The 13,842-nt window shown below is 38.1% G+C and overlaps 1 protein-coding gene across 4 annotated transcripts in view; it reads left to right on the top strand.

The window, feature by feature from the left end:
- The first annotated feature begins 4,646 nt into the window (after positions 1–4,646).
- The window catches only part of LOC110971125 (E3 ubiquitin-protein ligase RNF31-like), an 89,273-nt gene continuing 80,077 nt past the window's right edge, over positions 4,647–13,842 (top strand). For 3 of the 4 annotated variants that reach the window (XM_051953323.1, XM_051953321.1, XM_051953324.1), the window contains exons 1-4: positions 4,647–4,871; positions 8,554–8,754; positions 10,433–10,579; positions 13,303–13,458. In XM_051953323.1, the coding sequence (XP_051809283.1) occupies positions 4,818–4,871; positions 8,554–8,754; positions 10,433–10,579; positions 13,303–13,458 (558 nt within the window). In that variant the 5' untranslated portion in view covers positions 4,647–4,817. Of the gene's footprint in view, positions 4,872–5,280; positions 5,372–8,553; positions 8,755–10,432; positions 10,580–13,302; positions 13,459–13,842 lie in introns of all 4 variants that reach the window. The other variant, XM_051953322.1, reaches the window with a different exon arrangement.

Below are 13,842 nucleotides of genomic sequence, written 5' to 3'. Positions count from 1 at the left end.
ATAACTGTCTGAATGGTAGCCTAGTAAGTTAAGGGAAACGGTTCTTTTCGAGTTGCCTCATCCAGCTGTTCTCAACGCGTAAAGCGGCATGGAGGAGCAGCAGTTCTACTCCAAGCTCCTCCCGGACGACCGAGTTTCTCATCAGCACACGCCATGCAGCTGACATGTCACAAAGTTAAAATGACCCATGTATTTTATGATCAACAGACATAGCATCAACCGGAGTGCCGACTGATGTCACACTTATGGCAAAGGTGAACACTTAACGATCTCGCGTCCGCGCATTAGATGTATACAGGCCGGGCAGCAGACCTGTAATTATTATTATTATCATTATCATTATTATTATTATTATTATTATTATTATAGTAGTAGTAGTACTATTGTTGTTAATAATAATCATAATTATTATTTTCTAACATTATCACAAGCCTAGTAGTGTATATAATAAATACTGTGCAAAAATAAAAACGCTATTTAACGTAATTTATCTTTTATTACCCATTTATCAGTAAGGCTTTTATTTTGGTAGGGAGTCCATTTGACCCGTGACGGTCAGGGGTCACGTGCTTCCGTTTTTTCGTTTTGAGACCTGAAACGAAAAAACGGAAAATTGAAATCCATCAAACGAAATTCGGCCGTAATTTGCTTGTGTTGGTTTCGTTTTTGGTTTTGAATTGAGAAAGGAAAAAAACGTTTTTTCGTTTTTGGTTGAAAACGAAAAAAGGAAAATTGAGCCGTTTTTCCCTTTTTCGTTTGTTGGTTTGGTCAGAAAAACAGATTATACTTTTGGCCCCTGACCCTTATGGGATTTAGATGCAGAGAAGGCATTAGATTCAGTCAGATGGACCTTCCTGTATGAAGTACTGGATAAGTTTGGTTTTCACAAAACTCTTATTCAGGCTTTTCAAGCAGTATATAATACTCCTACAGCAAGGATTAAAATCAATGGCAGCCTCTCAAAGCCTTTTATATCAGAATGTTCATGCAGGCAGGAGTGCCCCTGTTCACCACTTCTCTTCACCCTTTTTATTGAGCCTCTCAGTCAATTTATTTGACAACATACAGAGATTACTGGAGTAAATATAGCAGGAGAGGAACGTAAATTATCATTATTTGCAGATGATGTATTAGTTTTTTGACCCAACCATCAGGGTTCCTACCAACACTAATGTCATCTTTGGGAAAATTTGGTCAATTATCAGGCTACAAGTTAAATGTTTAAAAAAAACTAATTTTGACCCTCAACTTTGATCCACCAAAGCAGCTTCTAAATAAATATGGTCTGAGATGTGACACAAAGTTAATGAAGTACTTAGGAGTTAACCTCACCCAAGCTATTACAAAATTATTTGAAGCTAACTATGCCCTTCTAAACTTGAAATTAAAATCAAACATTTCTAGATGGAACCTCCTACCCTGCCTTAATTTAACTTCAAGGATTGACTCAGTCAAAATGGTTATTCTGCCTCGCCTATTATATCTTTTCCAGGCTCTACCAATTGAAATAAATGATCAGCAATTCATTGAATGGGATAAGTTGATTTCTCATTCCATTTGGAAGGGTAAGAAACCCAGAATAAGATACACAACGATGCAGATACCAAAAGAGAAAGGGGGTATGGCGTTGCCAATTTTAAGGGACTGCTACTATGCAGCGCAACTAAGACCACTGGTGTGTCTTTGTTGAGCAATTTAGGGCAAGTTGGAAGGAAAATGGAAGAGGCAGAACCCACAGGACCACCACTACAAGCCACAATAGCAGATAGTAAATTAATAAATAATCTAAACAATAAAGACAACCCTCGGATAAAAGTAACTCTGAAAACATGACGGAAAATAGTCAAAAGCCATAACCTGAAGGGTGCAGAGAAGATTATGGTGGTGTGCATATGATGCAGATATAATACCAAACAGAACAGACTCTAGATTCAAAACATTGAGGAGAACAGGGGTAACTGCTTACTGTTGTTTCATACAGGTGGGAGTTGTAAAAAGTTTTTAAATGTGCAATAGAGAATATGAATTGGAGAACAAAGACCTCTTCAGGTATTGACAGATATGGCATCGGTTGAATGTGACCATGGCTGAGGGATCAGGAAAATTGGGCAGTGACATACTAAATGTTTTTGTGACAGCCTATGTATCCAGGGGTCTGTTTCATGAAGCAGGTTTAATAAACTCTGAGTTTAATCCTCAACTCTGAGCTGATCTACTCTGAGATAGGAAACTCTGAGTTTTCGGTTTCACAACGGCTGATTTGAGTTGGTTTATTCAACTCGGTTGAGTTTGACTTGGAGTTAACACAACAGCAGACTATACAAAAGTTTTCATGTCGCCTCAAACACAAACACTCAACATGTTAAAAGTAAATGGGAAAGAGAAGGAGGAGTGCTAATAATAATAAGAAGAATGCGAGAATATTTATAAACTACTCATTCCCACAGCTAGAGGGAATTTGGGTGGAAAAATATCATGAAGTTTTTTATTACCCCTGCACAAAAGAGACTGTGTGGTTCAACTGCAGCCAATCATTATCACATATTCTGGGTCTGCCCGAAGTTCACATCTTTTTGACAAGAAGAGCATAATTTTTGGAAACTGTATTTCAAATAATTATTCCATTTGATGTTTTCACACTGTATTTGGGAACTGCAATACTGCATACTCAATCTGCAGCAGACAAATACCTAATGAGAGTATAACTTGTGGGAGGGAAGAAGGCCTTAATTAAGAAATGGTTACAAGATGCTCCAACATTAGATGATTAGTATAAAATTATACATGACATTTACATTATGGAAAGACTGACATTTTCTATAAAGATGCAATCAGAGAAATTTTTGAGATGGTGGACAAAATGGGTCAGGTATATGGGTCCACAGAGACCAGACTTACTTTAACTACCCTTCTATAAAATATTGATTTTGCAGGGTCACCAAAAGATTGTGTCGTGAGTGTGTCTTCATGAGTAGAAGAGTGAGAATTACAGCTTCTTTGTTCATTTGTTTTTTGGTTCAAGAATGTATATATTTAAAACGTAATGGAAAATGGAAGGGGGAGGCATAACCTGAAAGGTTTATGTCATCGAAATGTGTCTTACACTATTGACTAATATCATGTATGGCATACAGAAGAGTTTGATCACCCTGTGAAACCAGGAGATTATTGACTTATGTATGGAGCCATAATGGTGACAGTAAGTTTTGGCATTGAAAAATGTTGAATTGAAAGCGAAAATACAAACATTGAAGTTTCAATCTTACTGGCAGTGTTTTCGCGGAGCCATAATGCTGACAGTAAGTTTTGGCATTGAAAAATGTTGAATTCAAAGCGAAAATACAAACATTGAACTTTCAATCTTACTGGCAGTGTAAGATTCAACATGTTGAGTCATGACTCAACATGTTGCCAAATTACATTTATGGGCAAACATACTTACAGACATGGCTTTAGCTAGGAGGAAAAGGATATCAGGAGCTGCAGATTGCTGACCATGCTGTTGGCAATGAAACTGAATAATACTTCTGATCACATGACATGGAGCGCACACAGCAAAGAAGGTGCTTGCACATAAATCACCACCAGATGGCACTGTAACATTGTTGGGGCAGAACAGAACTCACTGACATATTCAAGAAACTTGGAGCTTTGTGACATGGTGCAGTATTTAACCATGCTCAATTGCTCAATGCTTAGTAGGTGTTTCAGATATGCCAAAGCCCTGCAAGATATGATGTTTCTTTGTAGGTTGCCCTTTGGTTGTCTTTCTTTCTGTAGGGCCCTGTGATAGACACAACCCTGTCTTCAAAGTCAGTTGGGATAGACTCCAGCCCCCTCGTGACCCTACAGAGAATGAAGCAGCGTATAGAGGATGGATGGATGAATGAATGGATGGATTGATTGCTGGAGAGGGATTTATCAATGGACTGTAAAGATTTGTTGACAAAGGCACATATTTCTTATCCAGCCTGTAGCCATTCCACTTTATGTTAATAGTAAGATCTCTAAAATAACGGATAACATGCTTTATAGATTTATTTAGAAAACCTATAATTTAAAAAAAAAATCTGTGCATACGAATACATACCAATCAGGAGGTTTAAATATCCTTAACTTTGCCACCCTTTGTAGTACATTCAAAGATAATTGGATTTAAAAATTTCAAGACAATCCCACATTGATTTCATAACCTTGTATGTGGAGGAATTCTATGCATTTAGGTTGTCTTAAATTTATCTAATGTGCATGGAAGGATTTCCCCAAAATTTCTAAATTTCTAAATATATATATATATATATATATATGTATATGTATATATGTATGTATGTATGTATGTATATATGTATGTATATACTATATACTATATACTATATATATATATATATATATATATATATATATATATATATATATATATATATATATATATATATATACACACACTTTTCATCCACAAATACTGCTCACTCGGTCCCTCATTTTGCAAACATAACTTCACCTAAAAAACTATTTAAATTTTTCAGGGAATCACTCTGCACAAGTGTGACTCACCTCTGTCAAACTGATCATTGACAAATAACTTCTGATAATTAATAGCTAATAACCAACTGCCATAAAGCGTCTGCTTAGAAACCTATGGATGACGTCATTTGCGCTGCGTCCATGTTGTCCTCCAGCCCGTTCAGTTATCACTGGGAGAAAGAAGCAGTCTGTATGCCGTAGCTTTTTGTGCTTCCAGTAGGTTGTACATTGTATTTATTCTGTATCAATGATTGGGGGTATTTAGAAGAGCGCAACTCTGCAGCTTTATGTGAATGAGGTCAGCGGACTCGAGGAAGAATTCACCACCGTGTTCTTGTGAAGCAGAGGTAGGAAACCACAGCGGCATGCCTGTCTGATTTGGCGTTTGCTGCATGCAGGTTTACATGTCTACTTTGGTGGATTATATGTACATATTGTTTCAGAAGCATTATATGCAATATATATAATGTAAAATGTCATTTGGCCATAGATTCGTGTCTGGGTTATTTGTACGGACAGCTTGACAGTCAGTGTTCAAATATAAAACATCTTCCACTAAGACAGAAAAGATGAGTGAATTCACATAATTACATTGCAATATAAAACGGAAATCAGGGGTGGAGACAAGGAGCGGCTAGAGTCTGGCCACCCGATGTCTGATTTTGTAGGCTGGGAGTGTAATCGTCAGTTAATGCTTCATGCTCATCCATGTATTGGCCGATAGGGGGACAGCAACACATTCCTTCTCTATTCCAGAGTCTTTGACAGAGAGAGTCCCTGCAGCAAAAGTCGCAAATGCTTGATGATCACCAGATTCATAGAGACTTGAGATCATTTTCCAGAAGCTGTAAGTAAATAATTTGAATCTGTAAGTATGGACAGAACTGCCATTTAGCAAGTAGTATTCAATAAATAAGTAAATGTACAGTATATGACTGACATGCATGAAGCTAATTAGTGTTTTTTTGTTTGTTTAATTCCTTGAACTTCACGAGAATTAGATGATTAGTGTGAGCAGCTAATGTTATTGACATACTAAGTTAACATGGTTTGTGTAGATTTAAAAAAAAATATGTTCTTGAACTTGTATGATAGTTAAGGGTAATCACAGTTTAAGGTTTAGTGATTTATTCAGAGGGTGGGGAAGGGAACGGTTGTTCTAAAATTCAGATTAAATTAATTTTCTACACAAATATTATCAGTAATCCCATGTAATTTTTAGGGTGTAGATGATCTAAATGATATGGAGACCAATGTAATCTTAATGACTTTCAGATAGGACAGAAGAAGAAGCAGTCAATGGATTAGCAGCAACACCATCATGAAACACGTCTCAGGCAACTTGTTGCAAATAAATGAGTTATTTTTATTTGATGTTTGCAATTCTTAAGCCCCTATGCAATTACTATTATAAACACTGGTACATAATATATGTTTTGAGTAAAAAAAAAACAACTTTTTCTTGCATGTACAACAATCTGCTATCAAAGATGGTGCACTAAACACATCACATCCAAAAGGAAAGAACACATTTATATAGGCAGGTCCCTAAATATTTGGACATTGACACAATTTTCAGCATTTCAGCTCTGTATACCACCACAAACGATTTGAAATGAAAGAATGTGCTTTAAATGCAGAGCTTCAGCTTTAATTTGACAATATTTACATCCAAATCAGTGTAGGAGGTAAGGGACAAAAGGTAACTGGACAAACAAACAATCATGAATCAAATTGTCGCTCTTAATAGTTCTTAATTAAGTCTGGAACCCATAGCCATCACCAGACACTGGGTTTGGTCCCTGGTGATGCTCTGCCAGGCCTCTGCTGCTGCTGTCTTCACTTCCTCCTTGTTCTTTTGGCATTTTCCCTTCAGGTTTGTCTTCAGCAAGTCAAATGCAGTTCAATTTGATTCAGGTCAGATGATTGACTTGGCCATTGATTAACATTTCATTTCTTTGCCTTTAAAAAAACAACAAAAAAAACAAACTGTTTGAAACACTTCAGAATTCATCCTGCAGCTTTTGTCAGCTGTCAAATCGATAAATAAGAGAAACTAGTTCCATTGGCAGCCATAAACGTTATTGAGCAGTTCCCTTCTTCTCTAGACTCTTCTCTTCCCATCATTCTGGTACAAGTTCATCATTGTCTCATTTGTTCATAGGATGTGTTACAACAGGATGTTGTTCCGAACTGCATAGGCTATTTTAGATGTGTTTTGGAATACTCTCATCTGACCTTCCTGTTTTTGTCTGGACTTTGACAGTCCATCAGTTCTAGTACTCCAGATTCCTTTTTCTTGTTCAAGTAGTCTCTGTGCAGTTTTGAGATATGCTTGGGTTCATTGTCTTCTTGGTATATGAACATAGTTATTGCAATGAAGTCAATCATTAAATCTCGATGTACTTAGAAAAATGAACAGCATATCAGGTTTGTTGGGTCATTTGATCTATGTTTGTTATGAGGGGCACTCAGAGAACCCAAGTGCAGGCACAGAAACTGACAGACATGAGGGAACGAGGGAATACTGGATTTATTTTACTAACGAGAACAAAAGCAGATGCAGACAAGGAAAACCTGAGCAGCAGGGGAGAACAAAAGTAAGCTGGCTATCAAACAATCGTAATTCAACATAAAACTCAAACAGAATTGCCGAAAAAAATGAAAAGACAGGGTGTGACTCTTTATGATCGAGCGGAGAGTATGTGAATGAACAAGGCTTAGACAGTGCGCAGGTGAGCTGATTATTGCAGGTGACACGCATTGCAGTAATTAGTTGAGCGCAGGCAGGTGAATCAGTGAGAGGAAGAGGGTGAGTGACAGGGAGCGAGAGACAGGAGGGAGAGTTGACAAACAGGTTGCCAAAAAGACAAACAGGTCAAAGCAGAAACAGATCAGGAACCAAGGGAGAAAGGAGGAAGAAGGGGTAAGAAGGGCAGGGGCTGGAGCAGGATCAAAACAATGTTGTTCTTGTATACAGTCTCCACGATGGTGTGTGATCAGTGATGATCTGGGGTTGTTTCAGTATAGGTGGAACAGGGCAAATGCAGTTTTGTGACGGGTGAATGAACCAGGTCATGTACAGGGCTACTCTTGAAAACAGTCTTCTTCCATCAGCTGGAAAACTCTTTCCTGTTTCAAATGACTGGATTTTCCAACAAGACATTGCCCCTTGGATTTTCCAACAAGACATTGCCCCTTGCCACACGGCAAGGTCAGTTAAAGCCTGAATAGAGAACCAGAACATTGGAACCATGCCTTGCTCTGCTCAATCACAAGATTTAAATTCAATTAAACCCTGTGGAAAATCATCTAATGCAAAATGGAGAACCACAAGCCCATGAAACAAAGCAAGTTTGTTAAAATTTGTACAACAGGAATGAGCTGCTGTGACAGCAGAGCAATGTCAGAAGCTGGTGGAGAGCATGCCAAGACACATGGCTGCAGTTATCAAAGACAATGGTATTGCAACCAAGTACTAACTCCTGTGTGTTTCATGTGACTAAAACAGACAGAAAAGATGGAATGCCTAAAAGCAGTGTTTTTGGCAGTACAATGCCATAGCTACTGATGTAAGAACTTAAGTGATTTTGGTTAGTATCAAGAAAACCTTGAAAAATGGCTAAATATCAATTCTTAAATTGAACTCTTATGAGCTATTTATATTGTTATCATTATATTTGTCCAAACAAATGTACTTGTAGCTGTACCAGGCATTAAAATGAACAAGAAATTGAAGAAAACAAGGGTGGTCTAATAATTTTTTCCATGACTGGAGGTTTGGACCAGGAAAAAAAGTCTTGTTTCCTAAACTTAAATTATGGAACTTCATTAGTTGTGATCAACAGCATTTGCTGATAATGTTTAAGTATGACAAGTGTCATCAGTTGGATATGTATGTGGGTAGACAACACAGAGTTGTAAATGGGAAGTACACTCTCAATACAGCACCCCTGTCCTAAAACATCATTGATCACCACCATGAACCAATGCAGAATACATTATTCATAATAATATCTGTCTGTGTAGACTATGCCATCCCTGTCAGAGCAGCTGCAGGATGCACGGAGTCGTGCTGAAGTGTGCCTGTACTCTGGGGGCAGAGTGGTGGAGGTGCGGACCGGGGTGATGGCTTTGGCTAATCTGCCCTTGCCACCTTGTTCCAAGTACCGCCACATTGCTGCAGAGACCATGGTCATAGAGAACAGCTTTGGCAACAACAGAAAGGAGGTGAGAGAACAGAGAAATGTGTAATATACCCACCGACAATGGCAAATGGTCGGCACTATACCATTAATGCCGACCTTAGTGGCACTTAAAGCTATTTTCAGTGTTTTCCAGTCATCCATCCATCCATTTCAGTCATCCATCCATACACCATGTTCTATCTGTCTCTCTGTCTGTCTGTCTGTCTGCTGGATTTACGTTAATTAAGCCAGTCTTTAATTGTATTACTTCGTGTGTCTCCCCTATTGTTGTGGCCATTTTGAGCTGGGTCGTGTGTGTGTGTGTGTGTGTGTGTGTGTGTGTGTGTGTGTGTGTGTGTGTGTGTGTGTGTGTGTGTGTGTGTGTGTGTGTGTGTGTGTGTGTGTGTGTGTGTGTGTGTGTGTGTGTGTGTGTGTGTGTGTGTGTGTGTGTGTGTGTGTGTGTGTGTGTGTGTGTGTGTCTTGTATGTCTTGCTCATGCAAGATAAGCCCAGTTTCCTTCTCCTACAAGTATTTTTCATTTTGTGTTCAGCTATATTTCCCCATTTTGTTTGTTATTTCACATTTCAGGAGGAAGTTTGCCACATATTCTTTGATTTTTGTGTCATCCTTTTTCTGTTGCCCGTTTCTGCCCAATGAGCCTGTATTTTAATCTGTCACTGCTAAATCATAATCTCTTTATAGGGCCAGATAGAACTGCAATCTGCTATGGGTTTTTATTTTATGCTTTCCACTGGTCCAAATTGGTTTATTAACATTGTGTTATTATTTGGTCTATTCTGGTTTGTCTTTGGAAATAATGTATGTGATTTCTTTTGAATGTTCACTGAATGTTGATCAGTGTGTTTCTTCCTATTTTTCTTGACATGCACTTGTTGGCAGTTTTAAATCCTAGGGTGGTCAGACCTTGCTACCTTATATACAAATATTTTCAGCACAGTTTTAATTGGAATTTAGAGAATATCAAATTAGTTCTTTAGTGGGTTCTCTGCAATGTATGACACTGTTATGATTATTCCAAAGTTCTAGTACTGTACGTTTAATTATCTGACTACGAACTGTTAACTAGTATTTGTTCTATTGACATTTGGTCCATTTTTGAAAAATCATGGACTTAGAGTTATATATTTACTGCTAGGGCCCATTTCTATTATGTCCAACTGCTGCGGTAGTCCTTGTTCAGTAGGAGACAAGAGATCAAGGTAATCAGCGTAAAATAGAGACTTAGCATCTCTATCAGGCAGAGGGAAGCGAGGAGGAGTCCACTGATCCTAATGAAATTAACTGATGATTCTAAATTGTGTGTAGGTGTGAATGTGTATGTGTTCTTGGTTTTCTGTCTCTATCTGTAGTCCTGTGATAAACTAGTGACCTGTCCAGGGTGAACTCTGCCTTCATCCTAAGTCAGCTGAGATAGACTCCAGCACACACATACACTTTATATACCATATTTAAAAAATAACTTGGTATCACATTTGTGAGAATAATTTCACATTATAGAACATGTATGTATCTGCTGAGAACTCGATGATAAGATGGAGAGGGAGGTGGGTAGATGGAAATAGAGTTCAGTTTTTTAATATACCTGCTTCTCACTCCGAAATCTAAATGAGTCAGTTGAGTTGAGTGTGAGTTATTGCATGTTTCTATTTCTGATTAAACTTGACACCAAAAATTATTTAACTTTTCTATTTCCTTGACAGACCCTTGCATCTCTTCAGCGCTTGTCTACTGCATTAAACATCCTAGAAAAGTATGGATGTAACTTAACTAATCCCAACAGGCCAAAATACTGGAGGACCGTGAAACACAACAACCCAGTGTTTAGGGCCACTGTTGATGCTATTCAGGTAACAGCACATAGAACTTGTACCACACTGGCATGTGATTTTTATTTAATGAAATTCTGAATTATAAATTAAGGTGATTTTCTAAGAGCATTACTTTGAATACCACTTACATATGTTCTTCCAAAAACTGCACTAAGGAGCAGGTGCATGCATGACATTATCACCTTAAGTACAGGTGTGTGTGGTGTTGAAGAGAAATATGTGTACATTTAACAGGACAACTTATATTAAATGGATATAACTGTCTGTATGGCTGTACGGTATGTTAAAAAGACATGAATCACAAACTGTAAAGTTAGAGAATCCGCTAAAGTATTGCAACAGCACTGAATTTACAATTATATTAATACCATCCTGTCATAAATAACCATGAACTTAATACAATGTATTTTGTGTGTGATGTTACAGTTTATGCTATCAGAGTCGGGAAAGACAGTTTTGAACATTGTATTAACTTGTCATTTTAATAATAGTATAATAAAAAGTAAAATACAGGGATGTAAACAGTACCTGTACTGTTGTACCATCCAAGTCACATCTAACAATGCAATTACTTTTCACAGCATACACCAAATTTCGTCTTAATTTATCTTTCATCGTTTAAAAAAAATCATTACTTGACGAACAAGAAAAGCACTCAGAGAGCACAGTACTCCGCCAAGGTTGCTCAGATGACATATCATTTACAACGTAGGGAATTTTTAATAAAAATGACCTTGTGCTTTCGCTGCACTTTCGCCTTGCAGCAAGAAGATCCCCGGTTCAAATCCCGGGATGGGCCTGGGATCTTTCTGCATGGAGTTTGCATGTTCTCCCTGTGCATGCCTGGGATTTCTCCGGGTACTCCAGCTTCCTCCCAGAGTCCAAAAATATGCTGAGGTTAATTGATGACTCTAAATTGCCCGTAGGTGTGAATATGAGTGTGATTGTTCGTCTGTCTGTGTAGCCCTGCGACAGACTGGCGACCTGTCCAGGGTGGCGGAAATTGATGGGACTCAGAAACACAGAAAAACCCCCACAATTTAATCAATTGTTCCTTGTATGATTTCCAACGGATAAATCACAGTCAATTTGTCGTAGGATCACAATTATGTGATCGTCAGCAGGTAGCTGACAGTCTTCGTGTCATGGTTACAGTGTCGGCAGCTATATATTGCAATGGGAAATCCTTAAAAAAATCACTGTCAAAATTTGATGAGGTGGTCCTTGTGTCATTTCTGACTTTTCCTGAAAATTTCATCCGAATCCGATAGTCCGTTTATTAGTAATGTTTTATATGGACAGACAGACAGATTCACAGACAAACTGACCGTCACATAACTCGTTCCTTGGTGGAGTAATAATACTTCAAATTCATGCAATTTCTTTCCATTTACTATATCTGTCAACCCTCCTGCATTACATTTTATTGTAGGCAGTAATAAAAGGTTTTAAGTTGTTAGGTTAATTTGTATATGTCAGGGAAGTTTTATTTTAAAGTATAAACAGCATCAGCATACATTAAATGTTACTGAACAAAGAACATCCATAAGAACTTGAATGAAATCCATAGGTCGGGGTCCATCCTATAGATCCACTGAATTATAAGATGCTCTTTTGTGTGAGGTGAGGAGAATTTGACAGAGCAGAATCTCTGCTCCTCCTGCAGATGAGCACAGCATATGGATACATTTCATGCGTGACACAGGCTTGATCTGAACATGTACATATAAATGAATTAGCCGTAGCCAATACACCCAGTGGTTACACTTGCGAAAAATGCTTAACTATTAACATTTCACCTAGCCATTTTTCACCAGCTTGCATATTAAATCTAGCTAGTCAGTCAGTTGCATTCATGGTATCGGTGACATGAATAAGGTTCTTCATCCAGCTCCCTCTGTCCAACATTGCAGTCAAAAGTTCTTGCCTTCCAGAACAGTGTCTTCTTTTAGTACCTTCCTTAATGTTGTGCATCAGGCTTCCATAGCAGTACTCGACTAGCTGCTTCGCTGTGTCTCACCACATGTCCAGCCAGGATTAGTCTACATTGCCTAATGATAGTTGACAAGCCTGTATGTGGACCATATCGCGACTGGGTGGTGAGATGCGATTTCCAGGAAATCTACCTACAGAATGTAACAGCCACCATAAAACATATAAATTTAAGCTGATCATCATGATAAATGTGTTTTACTGCGTTTATCATCAGACTCTCTCTGGGACTTTGTTTTTGCTTTACAGTGTAGGCAGTTGTTAGCAATGCCGCAACAGCAACTTTTCCTGAAGGTTTTTCTCCCTCTGACTCAGGCATTCCACCATCTGAAGAGATATATAGCAATGACAGCCTCTGTATAAAAATACTTGTGATTGGCCAAAGTGTCTCACCACAGACTAATTTCTCAACCCTGAAAACAAAGCTAAGAGGAAGTGCTAAAGTCTGGTTGACAGTATACTGAAAGCTTACTATGGAATTTTTCACCAATTATGCCCCAATTTTTATTCTACATTAATTTAGTTTTTAGTTTGAAATACTATGGGAAACACATTTGAAGAGTTGTGATCTTATTGCCCTCATCCTGTCCCTTTTGCTCTATACTAAGAAAGTGATTCTTCATGTTGACTGAAAGGACTATAAAGAACCCAGGGAGGTCTAATCTGGTAATCAACCATGTGATAAATCAAAAAAAAAAAAAAAAAGCTTTTAGTTCATGCTGCATCATGTCTGTACTTTCTGCTCCTAGGGAGGACGAGCAGTGCTTTATCTCTATGGTTACTCCAATCAGCAACCAGATGGACTCAGCTTCCCTGATGATGTCACAGATCCTGATGTGGGCCGAGTTGCTGCAGTAACACTAGAAGTGATGAGCCTGAGGATGGAACTAGAAATGCTTATCAAGGTGCGAGTGTTTAGTATTTCTACATATGTTAGTTTAACTAGCCCTCTAGCACATCTTCATTCAGCAGAGTTCTTGCTTGCCAGACTTTCCCCACTTTGCGACAGAGTTTGGTTCTGTTTCTGTTCTGGTTCTATTGCTTTCTGTGCAGTGTTTTGTTCATTTGTTTTCTTTTTTTGTGCAAAAAAATTGAAATGTTAAAAAAAAGTAAGAATGCCTGTTTTTGTAACAGAACAAATGCACAAAATGAGGCAATTATAAGGCTTCTCATAAAAACACTGAATGCAAAAGAGTTTGTCAATACACAAATCATTCATATTTGCATGGTCAGACTAAAATATTAAGGCAAGAAATAATACTAAACTAGGAGCCGTTTGGGACCCGAAA

The sequence above is a fragment of the Acanthochromis polyacanthus genome, chromosome 9 (assembly GCF_021347895.1).
Source record: "Acanthochromis polyacanthus isolate Apoly-LR-REF ecotype Palm Island chromosome 9, KAUST_Apoly_ChrSc, whole genome shotgun sequence".
NCBI classification, from domain to species: domain Eukaryota; kingdom Metazoa; phylum Chordata; class Actinopteri; family Pomacentridae; genus Acanthochromis; species Acanthochromis polyacanthus.
Note: the sequence above shows the minus strand (reverse complement) of the source record. Positions and strands in the feature narration are given on the sequence as shown.